A 23,178-nucleotide genomic window follows, 5' to 3' on the forward strand; every position below is an offset into this window, starting at 1 on the left:
TCACAATTTACTTCTAGCCAAAATAATGCATTTTGGTCAGATAGTACTGCACATGTCACTACAGTGGCCATATGGATTTCACAGATCCACCAGTTTTTCTACTTTACATATTGACTTATAGATTTTTCCTCTCCAAGGAATAGGAATAGTTTTAACAGCTTGTGCTGGTGATACGCGCTACGAACAATGGTGTTGCACAATTGCTCTTCTGTTTTGCAGTACTGTGTACGTGTCCATGTATGTATGTGCATACACTTTTTCTACTCGTGTTTTATATGCTTTTTCTTTACAATCATCTCAGCAAAATATACAGAATATGAGCACACAAAGACATCCAAACCAACAATGTTGTGTTTTTTTTTTCACAAACACTCAGCCAACTGGATTCAACACGAGGCAAAAAATAAATAAACAAATCCCCACTCACGCACGAGTAATTAGCCGCTCTCAGAGCTCATTCCCACTCACATTCTGGATGGCAGTTTCTGGTACAGACCTTTTCATTGTCAAACTCATTTAGAAAGCTGACTTAAAAAAAACACTTAAAACACAGGTTACCACTTAGAGAGAGGAAATAAGACACAAAAGGCCTGTGAGTAATGGAGGATAGGGCAGTGTGATTAGTAAATGTTCAGGCACTCTTTCAGATGACTGACAGAAAGCAGATTAAAGATCTGACCTTTTTTTAAAAAAAAAAAAAAAATCTGTGACAGTTTTCCACCAAATGCTGTTTACATTTCTCTAAATCCATCTTTATATATAGTATAGCCCCTTCCGAGCTCAGCAGACTGCTCTGGAAACCATTTTCACTACATGAGAACTGCATTACCCCTCCATGGACCGCCACCTTACTGTGGTGGAGGGGTTTGAGTGCCCAGATGATCCTAGGAGCTATGTTGTCGGGGGCTTAATGCCCCCAGCAGGGTCTCCCAAGGCAAACAGGTCCTGGGTGATGGGCCAGACTAAGAGCGGTCCAAAAACCCCCTTATGAGGCAAGCAAAATCGAGGACCGTGACGTCGCCCGGTATGGCGCAGCCGGGGCCCCACCCTGGAGCCAGGCCCGGGGTTGGGGCTCGAATGCGAGCGCCTGGTGGCCGGGCCTTTCCCCACGGGGCCCGGCCGGGCTTAGCCCGAAGGAGCGACGTGGGGCCGACCTCCCATGGGCCCACCACCGGTGGGAGGAACCGTAAGGGGCCGGTGCAGAGTGGATTGGGTGGCAGTCGAAGGCGGGGGCCTCGGCGACCTGATCACCGGACACAGAAACTGGCTCTGGGGACATGGAATGTCACCTCGCTGGGGGGGAAGGAGCCTGAGCTTGTGCGGGAGGCCGAGCGGTACCGACTAGATATAGTCGGGCTCGCCTCCACGCACAGCTTGGGTTCTGGAACTCAACTCCTTGAGAGGGGTTGGACTCTCTTCTATTCTGGAGTTGCCCATGGTGAGAGGCGGCGGGCTGGTGTGGGCTTGCTTATAGCCCCACAGCTTAGCTGCCATGTGTTGGAGTTTTCCCCAGTATGTGAGAGGGTCGCCTCCCTGCGCCTCCGGGTTGGGGAGAGGTCTCTCACTGTGGTTTCGGCGTATGCGCCGAACAGCAGTGTAGAGTACTTGACCTTCTTACAGTCTCTGGGAGGGGTGCTGGATGGCACCCCAACCGGGGACTCTGTCATCTTGCTGGGAGACTTCAACGCCCACGTGGGCAGTGACAGTAACACCTGGAGAGGCGTGATTGGGAGGAACGGCCTCCCCGATCTGAACCCGAGTGGTGTTTTGTTATTGGACTTCTGTGCTGGGCATGGTTTGTCCATAACGAACACCATGTTCGAGCACAAGGTTGTCCATCGGTGCACCTGGCACCAGGACACCCTAGGCCGGAGGTCGATGATCGATTTTGTAATCGTGTCAGCCGACCTTCGACCTTGTGTTTTGGACACTCGGGTGAAGAGAGGGGCTGAGCTGTCAACTGATCACTACCTGGTGGTGAGTTGGATCCGTTGGCGGGGGAAGAGGCTGGACGGGCCCGGCAGGCCCAAACGTACTGTGCGGGTCTGCTGGGAGCGTTTGGCCGAACCCTCCGCTAGGGAGATCTTCAACTCCCACCTCCGGGAGAGCTTCACCCAGATTCCGAGGGAGGCTGGAGACATTGAGTCGGAGTGGACTATGTTTTCCACCTCCATTGTCGATGCAGCAGTCCGAAGCTGCGGCCGCAAGGCCTCTGGTGCCTGTCGTGGCGGCAATCCCCGGACCCGGTGGTGGACACCGGAGGTCAGGGATGCCGTCAAGCTGAAGAAGGAGTCCTATCGGGCCTGGTTGGCTTGTGGGACTCCTGAAGCAGCTGATAGGTATCGGCAGGCCAAGCGTGCTGCAGCAAGGGCAGTTGTAGAGGCAAAAACTCGGGCCTGGGAGGAGTTCGGGGAGGCCATGGAGGAGGACTATCGGTCAGCCTCAAAGAGATTCTGGCAAACCGTCCGGCGCCTCAGGAGGGGGAAGCAGTACTCTGCCAACACTGTATTCAGTGGAGGTGGGGAGCTGTTGACCTCGACTGAGGGGGTGGTTGGACGGTGGAAAGAGTACTTTGAGGGCCTCCTCAATCCCACCAACACGCCTTCCATTATGGAAGCGGAGGCTGATGACTCAGTGGTGGACTCGTTCATCACCTGTGCTGAAGTTGCCGAGGTAGTCAAAAAGCTCCCCGGCGGCAAGGCACCGGGGGTGGATGAGATTCGCCCTGGGTACCTTAAGTCTCTGGATGTTGTGGGGCTGTCTTGGTTGACACGCCTCTGCAACATCGCGTGGCAATCGGGGGCAGTGCCGCTGGACTGGCAGACCGGGGTGGTGGTCCCTCTTTTTAAAAAGGGGGACCGGAGGGTGTGCTCCAACTACAGGGGGATCACACTCCTCAGCCTCCCTGGGAAAGTCTACGCCAGGGTACTGGAGAGGAGAATTAGGCCTATAGTCGAACCTTGGATTAAGGAGGAGCAATGTGGTTTTCGTCCTGGCCGCGGAACACTGGACCAGCTCTATACCCTCCGCAGGGTGCTGGAGGGTTCATGGGAGTTCGCCCAACCAGTCCACATGTGTTTTGTGGACTTGGAGAAGGCGTTCGACCGTGTCCCTCGCGGCATCTTGTGGGAGGTGCTCTGGGAGTATGGGGTCCGTGGCCCTCTGCTGAGGGCCGTTAGGTCCCTGTATGGCCGGAGCAGGAGTTTGGTTCGTATTGCCGGCAGTAAGTCAGACCTGTTCCCAGTGCATGTTGGACTCCGGCAGGGCTGCCCTTTGTCACCGGTTCTGTTCATAATTTTTATGGACAGAATTTCTAGGCGCAGCGAGGGACCGGAGGGGATCTGGTTCGGGAACCATAGGATTTCATCTCTGCTTTTTGCAGATGATGTTGTCCTGTTGGCTTCATCGAGCCGGGACCTCCAGTGTGCACTGGGACGGTTTGCAGCCGAGTGTGAAGCGGCTGGGATGAGAATCAGCACCTCCAAGTCTGAGGCCATGGTTCTCGACCGGAAAAAGGTAGTCTGTCCTCTCTGGGTCGGAGGAGAGCTCCTGCCCCAAGTGGAGGAGTTTGTGTATCTCGGGGTCTCGTTCACGAGTGAGGGGAAAATGGAGCGGGAGATTGACAGACGGATCGGTGCAGCTTCCGCAGTAATGCGGTCGCTGTACCGGTCTGTTGTGGTGAAGAAGGAGCTGAGCCGGAAGGCGAGGCTCTCGATTTACCGGTCAATCTACGTTCCTACCCTCACCTATGGTCATGAGCTTTGGGTAGTGACCGAAAGAATGAGATCGCGAATACAGGCGGCCGAAATGAGTTTCCTTCGAAGGGTGGCTGGGCGCTCCCTTAGAGATAGGGTGAGAAGCTCAGTCACCCGAGAGGAGCTCGGAGTAGAGCCGCTGCTCCTCCACATCGAGAGGAGCCAGCTGAGGTGGCTCGGGCATCTGGTTCGGATGCCTCCTGGACGCCTCCCTGGGGAGGTGTTCCGGGCATGTCCCACTGGGAGGAGGCCCCGGGGAAGACCCAGGACGCGGTGGAGAGACTATGTCTCTCGGCTGGCCTGGGAACGCCTCGGGATTCCCCCAGAGGAGCTGGAGGAAGTGTCTGGTGAGAGGGAAGTTTGGGTGTCCCTGCTTAGACTGCTGCCCCCGCGACCCGGCCCCGGATAAGCGGTAGAAGATGGATGGATGGATGGAGAACTGCATTAATCATGACCCCCTATTATTTACTGTAACTACCATAATGCTACCTAAGGTTTAATGCAAATTTCCTTTTGCAGCATCTTTAGTAATGGCTGGAGCTGGAGACATGTATACACAGTCCATGAACAAGAGAAAGTAAAGAATCTGCAGCTTTGAAAGATAATGTTTAGTTAATGTTAACTAACATAGTTAGTGTAAGTGACAAAAAACAAACAAAAAAAAAAACACAGGACGCACATCACCACCATCCTTATTTCCATCCCTATAAATGTATATTAATGAATACAGGCCACTAACAATACAGCCTAAGAACAAACCCCAGACATTTACTAAAGCAAAGAATAACTCCACATTCTCCAAATGGTGAGCGTAATAGTGTGGTCAGAGATTAAACAGCACAATGAACTCTCTGTTCTCCCTGATGTTGAGTGACAGCACTAAAGTTCAGCTAAACAAAATAACCTAACCTAAAATAACAGATACAAAGCTGTTAATGTGACATCTATTATGAATATTAATATTATGTAGTGTGCTCATCTGCCACTGTTTGACATGAAGCAGGCATTTTGCAAGATACCAGAAATAATATGAAAACTGAGAGTAGTTGTAAATAATTTAACTTGAGATAGTTGGACATGCATGCAATTAACTGGCAGGAACAGAGCTTCTACTGCCCTGCTGCCATCCCTGCAATATTTAAGCCTCACTGCAACAGTAACGAGCTAAGTTTTGCTACTTGCGCAATACAGTATAATTAAAAGGTCTGACTATATGTTCTGCAGAAGGACCTGAAATGGATGGATCTCCTAACCACTTCTCCTGATGGATAACTCATTTGCTTCTGGATACAGTAGTTAATTAGGCTTGACCAGGGACCCTGTCTCCATTGGCCTGGCTTACACTGCCTTACCAGCCCATAAATAATGTCTGCAGAGTTGCTGCTAGTCAGCTCTACTAGAGCTGTAGGAGCTACTGTGGGTAGCTCCTTCAAAAACTATAGTATATTATTTTATTGAGATAACATTGCAGAACTCAACTCTGGTGTCTTCTAAAAATAAGACTGCACTGATACTATTTGTGCACATGATATAATACCTGCTGCTGGCTCTCTTAAATGGGGCCCAGTCTTTTTATTACAACTTTTATGACAGACAGCTTCCAAGCAGTTGCATAATACGCTACGCTTTTCCAATTTAAAATATGCTTTTATTGTTGTGAACACGTTCCAATGAAAGCACTTTCCTCCGCTAGCTTTAACATTAAAGGACCCGACAGAGACAGAGAGAAAGAGAGAGAGAGGGAGTTGGGGGGGCAGGAGGGAGCTGTTGAGTGTCTGCTGATGGGCTAACTCAATTTCAGGGAACACAAAGGAGCCAGAGGCTGATTTCCAAAAGGCAAATTGTCATTCTGAGCAGCATGGCACCTGTCTGGTGAGTTCATCTCCCATGTGGTGGGTGTGCTTTAGGGAGGAGCGGGGACCAGAGGAGAGGAACAAATTATTGTGGGGCCCACGATGGGGGAGAATTGAAAGTGAAACATGTTTGAAATACGTTTGAAATGCATTGAAATGAAAATCACGCCTGCTCTTATGGCAGCCTTTGGAATCCATTCAGACAGGCACTCAATTGGTTTTGACCAGATTGAGGGGGGCAAACAGGTGGGGATCGACTGAATCGACCCAGACAATGATGCGGTTGCCTTGGTGATGGACAGAGAACTCCCAATCCCCAGGACTACTGCCGCCAGTCCCTGTGGTCTCAACCCCAACCACCCTACCACTGCAGAAACACATACACCCCCCACACAAGCACCCATCCTCCACCCCCATTATTTCTTCATCTTTCAGACTGAGGGTGTACCATCAGCTGCAGGTTCCCCCGTCTACATGCAGTGCTCCAATTACAAAGCTGTCTGCGCAGATTAAAGAGGGAGCCCATCTGACAGCAGCTAAACACACACACACACACAAACTTCGCTGTGCAAGCAAACAGCACATCTAACCCTATCAACCCACACCCACAAACATCTGCACATGTACATCCCCTAACTGCTCTGCTCTACAGTATAACAACTTACCTGACACTCTCAATGACACATACATAAATGCACATCTGTCAGCTCAACACACTTACCCCCATTGACTGTCTACACACCTACATACAACCCCCCCCCCCCCCCCCCCCCCCCCCACAGCCCCCGCAGGTCTTTGCCGCTGATTTCTGCCACATCCAGGAAGAAACAACAAGCCATAATGAGAGTGAGAGGTCCTAATTGAAGGTGCTATCTTTTTTTAATTGTTGTAGAAACAATTTGCCAGGGTTAAACTAGGTGCCACAGCCTGTTTAGATGCACAATTACAGCTGCCTGAATGTTTTTTTACAGCTCATGTGCCTGGCCTCACTTTGTGGCAGGTCCTTTAATTCTAAGACACAACCTCAAGAGGGCAGGCTAATTCCCCCCTCCGTCTAAGCCTCATTATGGTCACATCATTCACTCACCTGTCTGTTACTTCATTTTATGCGAGTAATTACCAGAACTCATTCAACCCTCAATCAAAAAGGACATACATACAAGTGGAACAAACTAAAGTGCTTGTTCTATCTAGACAGATATTGAAATTGCTATGGAGAACAATGACATTAATATGCCAAAAATTATGCCTAGTTTTTTTGTTTTGTTTTTAATCTGGCGATCTCAGCACCAAATAATAATAATAATCAGCACAAACTGGTTTAATATCAGCTCAAACACATTGACAGGCAGATAAGATGACGGTGAGAAATGATCCTGTTATCCCACTGTGCATAAAAAAATGCCATCACTACGTTGGTAAGCATGAGCAGCGAGGAGTAAGTTTATAGTTTTTAGGAAGTTTGGAAAAACGTACAATTTGCAATGCTTGTACAGCATTACAAACTAACAACAAAGTGGAAAAATATGTGCACGTACTGTAATGGAAATCAGCTTAAATGAGTTGGACAATATCTGCAAAAATCTGAATTGCATTAAAGTTAATGTGCACTACTGTTAGATACAACAGTTCCAACAAAGGAACGCTGAAACTGATAAATTCAAACGTGTACATTAGGCTGTTGCTGAGGCACATGCTTTGTTGAACAATATCAGCAGAGAGTGATTCGACTTCTCTATGTGGAACTATAATCACAGCACATCACTGTCAGACACAGCAGGTAAATAAAGCTTACTTGCAAGTTCTCTGCTTCATCCGACAGCAAGTATTTAGGAAATCAAATAGCATTGCCCCATCATAGCCTTCAGTGATCCAGACAGGAAACACAACAGACAAATGGTTTGGAGTGATCTCTGTCTGTGTAGAGCATTGTCTCCTCTTACCTTGAGACAACAGGGAGGAGGAGGAGGGTCTGTGAAGTGTCGCTCTGATGCTCGGCTGCTCATGTTCACAAGGTGTGTTGCTGTGAATAAAGTGAGACAAAGAGATTAAGAGGATGGGAGGTTGGGTCTATGCATGCAGCTAGGCTAGCCCGCTGGAATACAGAGTATGAGGATTAGTTCCCCTCCTTGTCTAGACAGCTAGAACTGAAGAGGCAATGTGCTTGACTTCAAAGAAGCAACACCGTTGGTATGGTCTTAAATGTCTAGTATGTAGCTGGTGTGTGATTGCAAAATCCACCAACACCTCCTAAAACAACAGGATGTCACAGCTTTTACCACCAAACTAATTTGTCTTCTATTGTCCTATCTCACACTGTAACCTGAACCTGTGCATTCTAGTAAAATGCCCTGAACCGTGCAGATCCCCTGCTATTCCTCAGGATAAATCCCCGTGACCTCACCATGAAATGATACGCCGTAGCTCCTCTTCACACTGCAGGCTCCGATGAGGCCTGTGAGCAGAGCAGTCATTTACTACGGGCCCATTTCCTTGCTCAGATATCAGAGGTCCAGGCGTGCGGTTGCAGCAGTGAGACTGCAGGCTGGGTAGAAGTGAGCGAGGCATGTCCTGTGGGCCTTCAACCACATCATAAGCAAGTAGGGATTGTGACTGCTGATGCATGAAGTAGAAGAAGGCACACTTCATAAATCCTGCCCATCGTCGCACTGCACATGGTCGGGGTTGGAAAGCCTGGGGGAACAAGAGCATTGCTGTTCTTACATGCTGTGTTCAGCTAAACAATACAGTGATCATACACCTGTATTATGGCCTGCTGTCTTCAGAGGGCACCAGTATGTTTTAAACCTCGCCTTAGTAAACAGCTTATGAATAATTTAATGTATACATAAAATTCCTGGTCTTTTTTTTTGTCACTACAAATGCACGATTACAGTATATTGTTTGTATTTCTGCTAATAATGTTTATCCAAACTCTTAGACACAGCACTCAGTAAACAGAACTCCACCATGTTCTAGTTACCTATAAATCTCAGAGAAATTCAAAGCCATAAAAGCATGAACGTCCATCTCTATGCTGTCTGGATGAATAGCACAAGACAAAGAAGAAAGTGTGTTCAATGTGTTCACACAGACACTCAGTGAATGAAATCTGATGGTCCCTCACTGTGAGTGAATAAATCACAACTGATTGTGCTTTGTAATGAAGGCAGCGGTGCATATTGTGCAAATGCCCTGCTTTTTAATGACTTAATTAGAGAACCTCGCTCAAACTGGAGCAGAAAATTTCAACATGAAGATGAGCGAGGAGCCATGCCAGAAAACGGCAGCGTGACTCAAGATCCAGTTAATTGCTGCAGCAGTCGACAGATGTGCCTCACGTTTCTGCCTATTTCCTGCTTTATTAAAATTAGTTGGACCCCGAAGAATGCCAAATGTTGTCTTCCTAAACTAAATGATTTACGACTGCTAAGCGTCATTGTGTCATTCTATTTTCCAACATACTCTACCCGGGTTACAAAGGATGCTGTCTGTAGCATTCAGGAGGTGAGCTTCTCTCATTATTAACCCCAGCTCTCCTCAGTTTCTGATCTGACAAACACACAAAATAATATGGAAGCTCGTTACCCATCTAATTCTGCTCAACACACACAACTACTATTTTAATATCAACACACTCCTCCAAACTCCCAAGAAAGTTTTCAACCAGAAAGTCTGTTTGTCATGTGGACCAGGAGAGCTTACTGCTCACTGCGCAGCAGAGCTACCCCAGCTCCAGCGCCGTGTCCCTCGACTGACAGCAGCATGTGCATTAATCACTCGACTCATTAAGACAATCTGCACAATGTGCCCACAGCTCATAAAGTCTGGAATAGACCGTAGTGACTGTTTTATCTCCTGGAGCATCAGCTTATTTACCTCAATGCAATCAACCCACCTATACAGGCATCTCAGATGACACAGGGTTATGCCTTAACGCCTTAAATTCTAATCATATGTTTAACCATCGCATACATTGATTTGCTGTGAAGGAAACTGTATGATTTGCCATTAGACCCAAGCAACACTGGTTTTTCTTCAGGCAAAAATAAAAGACAATCTTATTTTGATAAAAGTGGTGAAAAAATGGACTGAAACCGTGAACAAGTACTGTAGGTACAGTTAAGACAAAAATTTCAGTGTTTTTTTAAACACTGCGATTAGTACAAAATGAGCAATAGGTCTGTCCACAGCTACCCTGATTCTGTTGCTAAACCAAAGGTGCATTGGTGTGAGAGCACTGCAGGTAGAAAACTTTGCTGTTAATTAATAAAGTACTTTAATCACTTGATAGAAGCTCTTTGTAAGAACTGAAATAGAGGCTGTGAAGCTTTTCCAGTCTGTGTCTAATTTGCCTAAAGCCTTTAAAAAGCTAAAGCTGTGCCACTCTTTCAGAATGTTGACTGGTGGGGGGTCAAACTTTTACATATTGGATGTGACAGCCTGCAGGGTTCGAGTTACCATGGTGATGCGCACACAGTGAAAACTGAGTCACTGCAGCGAGACCGCAAAGCAAGCCAGGGTTAAGCCAAAAGTTAGTTTGCTAACCACTAATCCTGCCTCATGGGACATAACCCAGAAACAGAGGTGACAAAAGCTCAGAGAGCAACAGCAGCTGAAAGACTGACAAAGATGGCCGAGGGAGGGAACAGAGGGATTTAAGCCGTATCAGTGACAAGAGGTGGAGATAATCCTCTAACAAGCTCAGCGAGCAACAAAGGCCAGAAATGTGTCATCATATCACAAAATTGACCAAAATATGGTTTAAACAAAGGCTGTTTTTTTACAACACAACAAAAATCATATCTCTATATTTAAGGAATACAAGATATTTTAGTAATGACAATCACATGTCCATCCTTATGTCACTGTCCAGTGAAGAGCCAAGCCACCGAGGATGCACCAATCCAACTGGCCCCAACTACACTGCTCAAAAATGAAGGGAACACTAAAATAACACCTCCTAGAGCTCAATGAATTAAAAATTCCAGAAAATCTTCATTCATTACATAGTGGAATACATTCAGAACAAAATAACATCAAAATGATTAACCCATGAAGGTCTGGATTTGGAACCATACTCAAAATAAAAGTGGAAAATCACATTACAGGCTGATCCAGCTTGAGTGGAAGTTCCTCAAGACAAGTCAGAATGAGGCTCAGTAGTGTGTGTGGCCTCCACATGGCTGTATGACCTCCCTACAACACCTGGGCAAGCTCCTGATGAGGCAGACCTCACTATGTCCACAGCCACTTCTAATATCTGCAAAAGATTTAGATTTAAAGACCAGATATTGTTATCAGAACAGAAGAAGTGCCAGCAGTATGTGTTTGTGTTACACAGCAGAATGTAAATATTATGGTACTCCTTAAAATCACCAGCATTAATCCCGAAAATCCACCACTGGTGGGTCAAGAGGGGACAGTATGACAGTCTGGGAAATGTTTTCATGCTTTCATGTGACAACTTTGATGAGACACGTACACATTTTCAGATTAAATATAATTGCAACCAGAAGCTATTTATTTTATGTTCTGAAGGGTTTAAAAATACTCTCAGTACACTAAGAGCAATTTATAAGCTCATTAAGATTTGTTGTTTAATATGCACAGTTACTTAGGTGTAAACACAAAGAGTTTTGTGTCAGTCAGTACTGACCTCCTGGAGTTCCTGTTGGTTGCCTGGCAACCTCACAGCCTATTCCTATAATTGACTGGAAAAGAGCTCATGTGGGTTCTCGGGACTCACATGAGACCCTTTGCAGCCCACCTTGGCGTTTTTAGCAGCTCACATGGGCACCAGTTTATGCGCCTGAATGCCAGCTCATCACTCACCCATCTGAGGTCATCTTTGGATTGTTAGATCTGCCAGGTGGGCGTCCAACATGGCTCCAGGCCAGGAAAATCTGACATGCAAATATATGAGCACCTGGTTTGTCGAGGCAGCGCTCCTGATTAACGACTTTATAAAATCTCCAGAGATATATGTCATTGTCACATATTTGGTATTAAAAATATTACTGCACCTTTAAATCACAATTTACAGTCAATCTCAGCTACTTGACAGAACACTGCAGAAGCTGCAGTACTAACCAACACTAATGTAAGGCTCACAAAGTGTGAGTGAGAGTGTGCACAAAGGGTGGGGGGTGTCCAAACCTTATAATACAGTCACTCTCCCCAACCCCCTGCGCAATTTTCACAGAGGCTGGGTTTCATCAGGTTTTGTATTTCAGACCTATTGATTATCTGCAGTGAAGGGGCAGTGTGACAAAACCTCAGCAGGAGTTCTCCATCTGCAATGAGCCATGTGCCAAAATACAGGCTCTCTCTCTCTTTCACTCACACACACACACACACACACACACCAAAAACACACAAAGGCTCTCCTGTGTTATTGGCTCCCAGGTTATGAAACAGAGATGTAGAGATATGCTCCGTAATAAAAGCAGTAAAAGCTCGAGCTCATATTGGTTCTTTTATGAGATTACCCGACAAAAACATTCGCCTTTTCATCTTACAATACGTGTAACATATGTGCCTGTCCTTCCTGTGTTATTCTGTTTTATGCGAAGGCTGCAGTCGGTTGACTGATCGATTCACCTTCAGTCAGTGTGGTCTTCTCTTTCTCATCGATTCTTATCTCCCTGACCTTTGAATCTCGCGTGGACATACAACAGTGAGACCTGCCGGGACAAACAAACACAAAGATGGAGCCGCACGGAACCTTTCTGTCCAGACCGAGGCGAATTAAGTTCGGTGATTTATACTATCAATTATTAAATATGAGCCTCTGGGGTTTTAGAGGAAGACGAACAGACTTTACCTTCATGTTTGGACTCATTCAGCGTCTCTGCGTCACTAACAGATCGTGACTTCCATCTAGTGGCAGCAACAGAAATTGTAAGTTATGGACGTCACTGTCGTAAAATCGACACCGCGTGGTGTGAACGCTTGACGGCAAGTTGTAATTTGAAAACAAAGTGACATGGCTTCCTCGTTGATTTGTAGCGAAACACAGAGCAGGTAAAGACAACTGACAGCGTTATTGAGTGGCTTAAAATGGAGAAGACACAGTCTGCTGTTGGGTTTGAACGTCAAACTCAATGTTCAGAAAGTTTCTCCTGTAATTCGGCCTCTTGTAAGCCAGCAGGTTTATAAACTAACACCAGACTCTTTCATTTCAGGGTGAGTTCAGTGCTGAACAGAGATGTAAAACAGTACGGAAAGAAGTATATGTTTGACTGCAATGAAGAGACGTGCTGGAACTCAGACCAGGTAAAAAAATAATTAACTAGAACTTACTGTATATGTGACAGGACACATACTGTGAGCTTCACTGTCCTCTACTAACAGTCAACGTATTTAACAAGTGGTAAAACCAGCATTTTTTTCTAAATTTGTATTTGTGACAGTGTAAAAAAACTCAGGTCTTACTGAAAAATTAGATGTACAACTAACCCAATAATAACCATTAAGCTGTTCTACCATTTATTCCTGACTTAGATGAATACTCAGGTGTATGCAGCCATACAAAATAGTGAATAAAATGATTTCCAACAGCTTATAGTCTTCTAATGTGTATGGACAGAGAAATGTCAAAGCTCATCTACTTAATTCCTGTGTTGACTCACATAAATGTAAATATTCTTCTGAGCCTGCACACATTATGGTTAATTTATATCATTCAGTGTCCTATCTTTGGCAGGGTGAATGTCAGTGGGTGTCTCTGGAGTTCCCCAAGTCTGTCAGTGTGACGGAGTTAAAGGTCCAATTCCAGGGCGGCTTCTCAGCAAAAGCATGCAGATTAGAAGGTAAAATGTGGAAATTACTAAGTATATAATTGATCGCTGCCTTCTCACTTCGCTAAATTTGTTGTCTGGTTGTGTGAGCTTCACTGTCCTCTATTAACAATGAACACATTAGACAACAATTGAACTGTACGTCTGTGGTATGAAAAGTAACAACATCCTTTTATTGCAGGTTGTCCGAAAGATGGAGAATTCACAGTGCTTAGCCAGTTTTACCCCGAGGACAACAACTGTCTTCAGATATCCTTTATTCTCACTATGCAGGATTTGCATGAGGAGATGGGATCAATAAATAAAATGGGTGTTTTAAATTTAATTTTAAAAAGCAATTTAATAGCTACTAAATGTGGTTCTGCATTACTATTTAGTTTAGCACGCTGCAGATCAACCTGCATCTGTCACTTAAGGATCAGTGTTTCCTGTTTCTGTTCTTGACGGTTCATATTAAGTATCAGACAACATTTTCCTGGGCATACTTTTCATTACCAAGCTTATCTTGTTCTTAACTCCACACCCACAGCTTTCCCATACAGGAGGCCCCTGCTGTGGACAAAGTAAAAATAATGTTTGAGAATAGTGCTGACTTTTTTGGGAGAATTATTGTTTATTCCTTGGACGTCCTGGGGGAAAAAGCTTCATGACCATTTTTTTAATCCTCTCATGAGAGAGGAAATGACCCTCAAGTGAAGTGCATACAGGAGGCAGGATGGTGTGGTGGCAATTGGGTAAACATGTCATCTGTAGTACCACCTCATGAACTGATGTGAACGTGGCCTTTTTTGGTATGAACGCATTGAGGGATCTGTCAGGCTCTCGCTCTCATTACTCAAACAGAGCTTTGTATGGGGCTTTGATCACAGGTTTAAGGGGTTTGCTTTGATCCTGAGAGCTCTCGGAATTCACGTGTTTTAGGTACCATGTGCCTTTAAGTTAAAACACCGTTCCAGTATAAAAAATATTTTTTATTAAAACTTGTTTACTGCCAAATAAAACAACTCTACTGCACAAGTGTCACATTTTAGTCCTTGTTTGGAGTTTTTGTACTTAATGCACACAGCTGGAATAAACAGTTCATAAATCAACATCATCATCAGTGTGGTGCACTGTAAATGTCTACATATGTACTGATCTGTTAGGTATGACATCATCTCTCACAGCTCATGGAGTTCAGCTCAGCAGACTCCTTCCCCATGTGTATAAGCTGTGTCATGTCTGTGGCTTGTAGAGTTTCAGGATATGGTCCTCCAGCACTTTCTGAACTACAAAACAAATGGAAAGTTCATTTTGCAATACATATTTAATGCATTAACCTCTTTTATGTGTACTGTATATCACATAGAAGAACAAAATACATACTTTTTTTATGTCCAAGTGCAACAGCTAAGGCCATTGGACTGTAACCAGAGTCAGATTCAATAGTCATATCTGCTCCTTTTGCTGAAAGTAAGCAGAGGAATGGAAATGAAAACAGCACAACAGAAGTAGATTTTTTCTTTATCATGGTTGACAGAAAAGGTGTACCTAGCAGTGCCTCTACACATTTGATATGGTTCCCTCGTACTGCATAAAGAAGAGGCGTTCCACCATTCTGAGAGTATAGAATAGAAAAATGAGTCTTCCAATATGTCTTGTGGATTTATGATAGAAAGCCATGAAGACAACTGTATACCTACCCAGTCATATGTGTTAATGTCCACTCCATGTCTGAGAAGAGATTCAACTATGTCCACGTAGCCTCCAGAGCTGGCCAGTGTCAGGGCACTCTCCCGCTCCCTCGCAATTGTTTTAGGGTCTGCACCCTAAAAAATAAATTAAACAAATTATAGTGTGACCCTACATTTAATGTTAATGACATCATGTGTCTAGTGTCTAACCTTTTCCAACAGAAAGTCCACCACTGCTTTCTCTCCAAATGCTGCTGCCCACATAAGAGGTGTAAAACCTCGTTCGTCTTGTCTGCTGAGCAGTGAGCTGTCTGCAATGCAAACCAGGTCACAGACACACGCGTGGGAATTTCAACACAGATTAATACTGGCGCAAACAGAAACATATGATATTACACTGCTTTGTGGTGAGTTCTCACCTTTACTTAGGTGTGCAGCCACTTGTGAAACCTCACCCTGAGCTGCGAGTTGGTGTATGGACAGAGCTGATGGAGGTTACAAAAATAACCCATCATAACTTTATATGGTCAAAACAATACAAATGTCTAACATCTCAACATCTTCACTACTACTTACCATCCAATGTTGCCGGGCGCACTGTGACCTCATTCCCACGCTGCTTGTTGGTCAGAGTGGTGGAGTGTTTGAACAAATCATCTTCATCCACATCTATGCTCTCTGGAGAAACCAGAAACACAGCTGTGTTGGTGCAAGCATGGACAAGCTGTTTGACTGATTATGCAAAACTGAAAACATCAGGTGACTTCAAGTGTTAGACAAAAATTAATAACACTTAATGCCAACAAACTATACACAGATTGTAAACTTATGTAAAAGGATAAACTACCATTGGACTTCTCCTCTCTTGTACCGGTGGGACATGTATTAGCGCTAGATGGCTGAACATGTTGGCCATCTGCAACATCATCATCATCACCTCCGGCCTCCATGGTCACTGCAGTAAACATAAGATACAACCTGCGAAATAATGTTTCCGATCATCAAGAGAAAGTTGACAAAAATAAGTTAATAGCAAATCACATATTCCACTCACCGCATCCAGCCTCACAGCCTTAAATTACGCTAACTTCCTTTTAGGAAAACTGAAAGTAAATTATTTCAAACCACAAAATGGTTCTTGCTGGTCTTCGAAGTGAGCCGAGAGCACATTGCTCGTCACTCGGTTGATTAGCTACTTAATGAGCCAATTATTTTAACAAAGGAAATGAAAACACGTTTGAGTCAGCCCGTGTAACGTATCATCGCATCTAACACTCTTTGAAGGAAGAACTGTTTTTGCGAAACCGATATTTCTGCCCGGAATATTATGGTGCGGCACACAACAACAATAATACGGAAGAAGGAGGAATCAGGTGACATCACTGGCATACAGCTGGTTTGAGTAATTAAATCCTAACAACAAATACAGCTTGAATTATGGAGGACCAGGAGATGCAACTAAAAGTTAGAAGAGGTAAACGTTAACCAACTGAATCAGAACAACTTACCTCATTGTTAGCTTGTAGCATTGTGGCTATGCGAGCACCTATTAGCGCAGTTTAGCTGCTAGGCTAATATTACCTCGGTTATTTTGCCATTTAGGCACCACGCTATCGAGTTCATACGTTGTCTTCGTTTTTGCTAACACTAGACATAACACTAGATATATTCTGTGAATGTAAATGTACTCATTTAATCCTACAGTGACTGACAAATTTACGGAGAGCATGTACGTCCTGGCTAACGAGCCGTCAGTGGCTCTGTACAGACTGCAGGAGCACGTCAGAAGATCGCTCCCTGAACTGGTGCAGCACAAGGTACTGGCCCATCTCATCTTTAGACCTGTTTTGATAACATCCTGGCGTCGACTGTGTGTTTATACAGGCATGTGACCTGCTGTTAAATTCTCAGTTTTCTTCAGGTTCTCCACTAATACACAATTTCCCCATTGTGGGACAAATAAAGATACAGATTCATCTTAAACTGCACAGTCTGTACCATAAAATAGCTAAGGTCGTCTTCCTTTGTATTTAATGCTTGTGTTTTCCATCATTTCTGCTTCAGACAGATATGCAGAGCTGGGAGGAACAAAGCCAAGGTGCCATCTATACTGTAGAGTATGCATGCAGGTAAGGTGCTTCATACATGAATAAGTTAATGTGAGCAGAAGCACAGTTACCTACAGCTACAAGTGTCTAACTTGCATTGATCTATTGTTTTTTTATTTGTTTCTTTGTTTTTTGCAGTGCTGTGAAGAGCATGACAAACAGTAGCATGTATTTCAAAAACATTGACAGCCTTCTCCGCCAAGCCATCAGCATGAAGGAACAGATCAGTAACTCTCAAGGACGCAGGTAGGCTGCAGTCATTAATATGTTCACTGGAGGTCAGCATAAGGGTGGTAAATATGGAACATTATATTTCCACAAAATTGCAGAGTGTCTCTTACTAATTTCACATCTTTAGTTGCTTGAAGGAGCAGTGTTGTCAGTTACGATTGTTTCCATAAGCAATAATCTTTCCGAGCTCCAAAGAATCATTGACAGAAATATTATCAATATGTAAAAATAGAGAGAATCATATGATTGTTACATCACCCTTTCTTTATAAAAACATATGAAAAGTCAGTTTGTTTTTTGTACTTTTATCATTTCAATGTCTTGAGATCCTTTTATTGCATTTTTGCTTTGCTCCATATCATACCTTCATTCATGATTATTTTCTTTGATCCTTAATAAAAAAAAAAGGTGTATTAGACAACATTTTGCTTTTCCTTTCAGTTTATGTGAGTTTATTCCCCTTAGTAACCATGAGTTGAATTTGCCATCAGTTGAATTTTCTCTGTGCTGTCTTTTGTTTCTCATCTAACATCTGCATGCAGCTTACATGGTGTGACCCCCTCTCCTACTCCCCCTGTCTCTGCTCCACATGTCCCATCCACTTCCTCATGATTACTGGACAGAGATGTCCAAGGTTAGTAGTTCCTCCAGACATGACAGACGGAAATGTAAATTTAAATGACCTTTCAAGATAACAGGCTTGTGTGTGTGTTTGCACGTTGTTTTAATGTTTCATTTAAAGTCTCATTTGTAGTATAGATTCATTTAATGTTTATGTGAAAAGACTTTGATAATCATATAACAAAAAAAGGTCTGCACATTGTGCACATACATCTGGCAAAAAGCCATTATATACAGCAGAGTATAAACATTCTTACAACAATAGCTATGATTTTGCCAGATCAATAATTCAGTGGTATTGTTGTGTAAAATAGGATTTAAATCAGTTCATTCATACAAAACTCCAACTATCTGATATATTTCCACCAAGTTAACCACTCAGAATAAGTCTAGTGAAAAAAGTTTACAAACTGACAGTCTGATCTGGGTTTTTACATGCTGGTATCCATGTGTGATACTTCTGTACAGGTCACCAGTCTTCAGTAGTCACAGTTGTGTTTAACTTGAACCCAAACTCAATTTATGTCACACAAGTGTAGAGTCTTTTGCAGAAATTCCTGACTTGCGAGCAAGGACACTCCTCATCTCATTGTTCACCCCATTCCAGGGTTTAACCTGAGCCTGCAGTAAACCCGATTCAGTAGACAGGGTCCTGTGCATTCGAGGACAGCTGCCTCCACTGCTGTAGCCATCTTTATCACTACAATGTCCCTGTGAGCCTCTGGCTGGGGAGTAATGCTCTGGCTGATACTGTTCTGGCTGTCTTGGGGTGCCACATTGTGTGTAGGAGATGGGATGCTGGAGGTGAGACTGGCTCCGGTGCATCCGTGGTTTGTCCACACCAATTTTTAGCTCACAGGGCCGAGAGGCAGGTGTTCCAATGCTTCCGTGATCGTTCTGAAAGAGGCTGTCGAGGTGGTCGTTGTGATAGTGCTTGGCAGTATGGGAAGCTTTGACTAAGGAGTGTATTACAGCCATCAACAAGATCAGGATCCCAGAGGCGAGTACACAAGCACTGGCAATACCGGTCTCCATCTCGAATATCAGGAGCATGAAGATGGACATGGCTGTCAAGATATGATAGAAAAACATCACCTATGTATACAGAAACAAAACGCTTTCCTCCATAACCAATATTCATCTCTACATTCATTAAAACTTCCTGTTCTTATCTAGGTTCTATATTTGTCTGCAGGAAAAGAACCATGGACTCAGGCATGCTGAAGGAGGGGGGAGAAAAGCACAACTCTGGGATGTGACGCGACTTCCTGAGTTGACGGTGTTGCCTCTACAACTTCTTGCCAAACCACCTATTGATTGTGGTTGAAGTGGGGTCAGAAGGGCGATACCTCCTCATCACAATAGAGTGCCTGGCTCCAGTGACACCCCCAGTGCAAGTCACTCAGTGGAACAGAGCACACCAGCGCTGCCAGGTTCAGCATTATAAACACTTAAGTCATGGCTACTCAAAGAATGCATTGTTCTCTTGGACTCACTGGACGGATCTGCGGGGGGAAAAAGGGCAGCAGTGCTGCGTTGCCTCTGCTGTTCAAAATTCCACAACACCGCCAGTGTTTTCGACACTAGGCAGCCTGGATACCAAATTGGGCAGCGTGTGCTTTTATCAAACATTTTAAATGATCTGTTTATATTTTCTTTTTACCTGCCAAGTAGACAGAAACCCCCAGGCAGAAGAGTCCAATAGCCACATGTCGTACAGCTCTGCTGTCCAAAAGGAACCAGTCTGCCCTGTTGAAAGAAATCCTACATATTTAATGTCATGTTTACACTTCCACATAGCTGCTGTTTTTATTAGTGCTTGAATCAAGAGGGTAGGATGCTGCATTGACGAGTTTCTTTGATTTTGGCAATACAATTAAAATATTATCACAGCAGATGACATGTTTTATGAATCCTTAACATTTAAAAAAATTTCTTTGGCTATGTGTTAATGCTAAGCATTTTGAGGCACTCATCATTATTCTTATTTTCTTGGAATGTCCCATCTGTTAGTAGGGAGGTCCTGGGGGCCTGCTGTTGGATTTGTAAACTGACGTGGGAAAGAGCCAGCTAGACACCGTGCGGTGCGTGCATAATGAGAGGAAGGCCATTGTTTAGAAAGGATTCATAAGGGTTGAGTGGCGGGGGTCAACCAACAACATTGCTGTGTGGGTCTCTGCACTCTGACACATAAGGAAGACCCCATTATGCCTCTGAAACTATTGTTTTCTTTTCATGAAACCAAATAGTTTCATCCTATGGTTGTGAAAGGAATGAGGCGAAACACATACTAACCAAATTAAATGTTAATTTCCAATGAACACGTAACGTAACCTTGTAATAACTACTACCTTATTTTAAATGTTAAGTTTTAAAAAGTCCTTTTTAAGGCCATTGTGTTGAACTCATGTTATAAATATATAGAAGAGACTGAAAACAGATTCTCACAATAACATAAATTTGCACAGCTACGCTAGGATAAAGTTTACATTCTTGTTGGCTTGCTCTTAACGTTCCTATGACTTTGTAACATTAAATATGTAAAATAGTTCTAATTGAGAGTTTAAAATAGCTTGATTTCTTATGCTTGGTTAAGGTCAAAGGCATCTGTTAATGAAAACTGAACTCATGATAAATCATGCATTACCATGTAAAGTCAGCATGACTCATAAGCATTACTTAACTATAGCATTGGTTCCCTTCATACATTAAGTGCATCAGTATGTATGGTGATAAGAGACTTTTCCTTTATTATGGAAAATGGTAACGTGTAGCTGTTTATATCTCCTAAAACTATGAGTAGCTTGCTAACATTAGCCAACACATGAAACCAGGGAAATAAGACTCCAGCACAAAACTCCCTTTAGTCTGTTTTAATCAATAAGTGTGGAACTTATTATATGTTGTTGTTATATAACTTGCTTATATAATTTAATTCTATTTTTTTCTGCTCAAGTAGTAATTTGCTAGTGTAAGAATATCAGAAATGTAAGGCGGTTAATTATGCGTCACAACTGACCGGAACTAGCTGCCTATGTCCATATGAGTGAGTGCTGCGGTTATCAGGGCTGCAGGTGTTTTCCAGCAGGTTCTAAGAGTCAAATACCTTTCAGTGTCCTGCTCCCCTCTGCAGACCTCTGTGGAAAAGTAGCTGTGGAGGAGACACACCAGCACAGAGCTCAGGTTGAGTGTGAGGGACAGGGCGGAGAGCACCGTGGACACGGGCAGCAGCACGGCCCAGATATGAGCGGGTATGAGCGCGGCGGAGGTGGAAGGGGGAGACTCCTTCACCGCCGCCTGCTGAGACTGCAGCTGGAAAATCAAAATCACCGACAGAACAGACATGATGGCTGATAAGATCCCCAGTAAAGACAGAACGATCAGAGACCGCTGGCTGTACTTAAGCGTCATGTTTATCCCCACTGTCCGGCAGTCAGGTTCTCCAAAAAAAGTTTCCACAACAAACCCCACACGATCCAGCAGCGATACTACAGTCCCAGAAAGCGCGCTGGCATTTCAGAGTGAATAAAAATGTGTGTCGGGATGAATGCTCTCCTCCTCGGTGTGGATTTTAGCAGCAGTCCAGCCTGTTGTGGTGGAGCGCCCCGCTGCCCCGTCTGAGCATGTGATGGGCTTTAAATCCTCAGATTAAAAAGTTCGCAACAACAATGGACTTTTTCTCTTGGATCGTCGGAAACAATGACTGGACGTGCTCATGGGAGAGGCAGAGCTCACCCACTACACACAAACAACGTCACGCCACAAAGCACATTAAAACATTTGTCTTATCCCATTATTGTGCTAACACAAGCTTGCACTATTTTTTAGATATAGGATACACACACACACACACACACACATGTTTTCAAAAATTTCAATATATGATTTCGGTCTTGAAATTTCAATCGCATATGATGTTATGTGGTTATGATTATTATGGGTCTGCACCTTTCTTTTAGATTAGCCTACTTCCTATGCTGTAATATCCTCATAAAGTGATTAAAGGATTACTGTAGCTCTTTTCCACTGACCATTTGATTGTCTGTTGCCTAAAACAAAACTTGGGAACTGATGCACGATAATACAGCAGTTAAATCACACACACACACACTAATAATATGAATAAAGGGAAAATCAAAGATCAGCAAAAGTACAAAAGCACATCCAAAACAAAAGCACAAAACCTGAGGAATTTGCAGCAGGGCATAGCCACCTTAGGTAACCCTCTATTCAGAATGTCCCTTTTATTCTTAGTCCTTCTCCTCAGACTCACTCAATCTAATTACTTTTCACTCGTTGCCGTGGAAACGTGCACAGCCTTACAGAAGTTCACCTTTTTTTCATGCCAGAAACGCTCATCTGTTTTTTTTTTTTTTAAATACCACAATCTGCCTAATGTCAATTCAAATCAATATAAAACACTGACTACATATAGACAATATATAGGCACTGCCGGACCACAAGTACCTTGACATACTTTACAGTCTGTGACTTGTGTTACAGAAGGCTTTTTGTTCTGTTGGAGGGGCCTTTGGTGCATGGGAGGTAAAGGTGTAACCCTCATTCTGTTGAGATGTAGATAAGAATGTGTCTATAAACGTACACAATGTGAACAATTGCTTTCACACATGTACACTGACCATGGAGGCTATTTCTGAATTCGACAACCTCACCACATGCTCTAAAAGGGTCGTGGCTGATCTTGTCGAAAGCAGAAGTGAGAAGTTTCAGGAAAATGAAAAAAAAAAATGGACTTGGTGCAAAAAGTATCAGCCCCCCCCCTCTCTGTGTAGAATGTACTTCATCTTGGCTTCTGTCTCATGTAATAATGCTCTCAATAATTCTGTTAAATGTGTGAATGTGCAATCTCGCCTCTGCATCGATGAAGCCCTCGAAGTGTTAAGAAGAAATGTACACTCGAATAAACACACTGCACTGAGATATAATTTCCCCTTTGCTGCAGGTGATTAGCTTGTTGTATTTACAGAAGGGGATTTGCAGTATTCTCTGTCGACTCCACAGGGGGCCCACGCAGATGGATCCTGTAGGTAAAGGCCATGGAAGTCTGCGGGGATGTTGCTAACTATTGCATCAGATGCACAGTTTGAGAGGCCTTTTGGGATCTCAGACAGTGT

The 23,178-nt window shown here is 44.0% G+C and overlaps 4 protein-coding genes across 8 annotated transcripts; 2 read left to right on the forward strand and 2 right to left on the reverse strand.

The window, feature by feature from the left end:
* Positions 1-12,528: 12,528 nt before the first annotated feature.
* nr2c2ap (nuclear receptor 2C2-associated protein) lies at positions 12,529-14,424 on the forward strand. Its single transcript, XM_028403993.1, has 5 exons — positions 12,529-12,634; positions 12,796-12,886; positions 13,317-13,422; positions 13,592-13,659; positions 13,938-14,424. Exons 1-5 carry the CDS (start codon positions 12,597-12,599, stop codon positions 14,058-14,060), a joined length of 426 nt encoding a protein of 141 aa, XP_028259794.1. The 5' UTR covers positions 12,529-12,596; the 3' UTR covers positions 14,061-14,424.
* Positions 14,361-16,865, reverse strand: rfxank (regulatory factor X-associated ankyrin-containing protein). 4 transcript variants are annotated; one of them, XM_028403992.1, is made up of 9 exons: positions 16,592-16,865; positions 15,931-16,038; positions 15,660-15,761; positions 15,503-15,568; positions 15,294-15,394; positions 15,093-15,218; positions 14,941-15,007; positions 14,776-14,856; positions 14,361-14,678 (listed from the first exon to the last, which is right to left on the reverse strand). In XM_028403992.1, the coding sequence occupies exons 2-9, from the start codon at positions 16,031-16,033 to the stop codon at positions 14,626-14,628; spliced, it is 699 nt and encodes a 232-aa protein (XP_028259793.1). In that variant the 5' UTR covers positions 16,034-16,038; positions 16,592-16,865; the 3' UTR covers positions 14,361-14,625. The 4 variants fall into 4 exon arrangements, with proteins under 4 accessions (XP_028259793.1, XP_028259791.1, XP_028259790.1 ...); XM_028403990.1 differs by having other exon boundaries at positions 15,931-16,061; XM_028403989.1 differs by lacking the exon at positions 16,592-16,865 and adding an exon at positions 16,138-16,379 and having other exon boundaries at positions 15,931-16,061.
* On the forward strand, positions 16,382-19,943 carry borcs8 (BLOC-1 related complex subunit 8). 2 transcript variants are annotated; one of them, XM_028403994.1, is made up of 6 exons: positions 16,382-16,557; positions 16,788-16,900; positions 17,148-17,212; positions 17,330-17,437; positions 17,965-18,056; positions 19,239-19,943. In XM_028403994.1, exons 1-5 carry the CDS (start codon positions 16,521-16,523, stop codon positions 18,032-18,034), a joined length of 393 nt encoding a protein of 130 aa, XP_028259795.1. In that variant the 5' UTR covers positions 16,382-16,520; the 3' UTR covers positions 18,035-18,056; positions 19,239-19,943. The 2 variants fall into 2 exon arrangements, with proteins under 2 accessions (XP_028259795.1, XP_028259796.1); XM_028403995.1 differs by lacking the exon at positions 17,965-18,056.
* Positions 18,075-21,718, reverse strand: tmem221 (transmembrane protein 221). The gene is made up of 3 exons (XM_028403988.1): positions 21,150-21,718; positions 19,707-19,792; positions 18,075-19,110 (listed from the first exon to the last, which is right to left on the reverse strand). Exons 1-3 carry the CDS (start codon positions 21,452-21,454, stop codon positions 18,569-18,571), a joined length of 933 nt encoding a protein of 310 aa, XP_028259789.1. The 5' UTR covers positions 21,455-21,718; the 3' UTR covers positions 18,075-18,568.
* Between the last annotated feature and the right edge of the window lie 1,460 nt (positions 21,719-23,178).

The sequence above is a fragment of the Parambassis ranga genome, chromosome 4 (assembly GCF_900634625.1).
Source record: "Parambassis ranga chromosome 4, fParRan2.1, whole genome shotgun sequence".
In the NCBI taxonomy this organism is placed as follows: Eukaryota; Metazoa; Chordata; class Actinopteri; family Ambassidae; genus Parambassis; species Parambassis ranga.

Excerpts from the sequence above, each read along its gene's own strand:
- borcs8 (XM_028403994.1), top strand. The coding sequence starts at position 16,521 with ATGGAGGACCAGGAGATGCAACTAAAAGTTAGAAGAG. Across the intron at positions 16,558-16,787 it reads GCAACTAAAAGTTAGAAGAG|TGACTGACAAATTTACGGAG; the intron begins GTAAACGTTAAC and ends TTAATCCTACAG. Across the intron at positions 16,901-17,147 it reads CTGAACTGGTGCAGCACAAG|ACAGATATGCAGAGCTGGGA; the intron begins GTACTGGCCCAT and ends TTTCTGCTTCAG.
- nr2c2ap (XM_028403993.1), top strand. The coding sequence starts at position 12,597 with ATGGCTTCCTCGTTGATTTGTAGCGAAACACAGAGCAG. Across the intron at positions 12,887-13,316 it reads CGTGCTGGAACTCAGACCAG|GGTGAATGTCAGTGGGTGTC; the intron begins GTAAAAAAATAA and ends TATCTTTGGCAG. Across the intron at positions 13,660-13,937 it reads AGGACAACAACTGTCTTCAG|AGCTTTCCCATACAGGAGGC; the intron begins ATATCCTTTATT and ends CTCCACACCCAC.
- tmem221 (XM_028403988.1), bottom strand. The coding sequence starts at position 21,454 with ATGACGCTTAAGTACAGCCAGCGGTCTCTGATCGTTCTGTCTTTACTG. Across the intron at positions 19,793-21,149 it reads GGGGAGCAGGACACTGAAAG|GGCAGACTGGTTCCTTTTGG; the intron begins GTATTTGACTCT and ends TTCTTTCAACAG. Across the intron at positions 19,111-19,706 it reads GGTTTCTGTCTACTTGGCAG|CCATGTCCATCTTCATGCTC; the intron begins GTAAAAAGAAAA and ends ATATCTTGACAG.
- rfxank (XM_028403990.1), bottom strand. Across the intron at positions 15,762-15,930 it reads AAGAGAGGAGAAGTCCAATG|AGAGCATAGATGTGGATGAA; the intron begins GTAGTTTATCCT and ends TGGTTTCTCCAG. Across the intron at positions 15,008-15,092 it reads ACATTAACACATATGACTGG|AATGGTGGAACGCCTCTTCT; the intron begins GTAGGTATACAG and ends CTATACTCTCAG.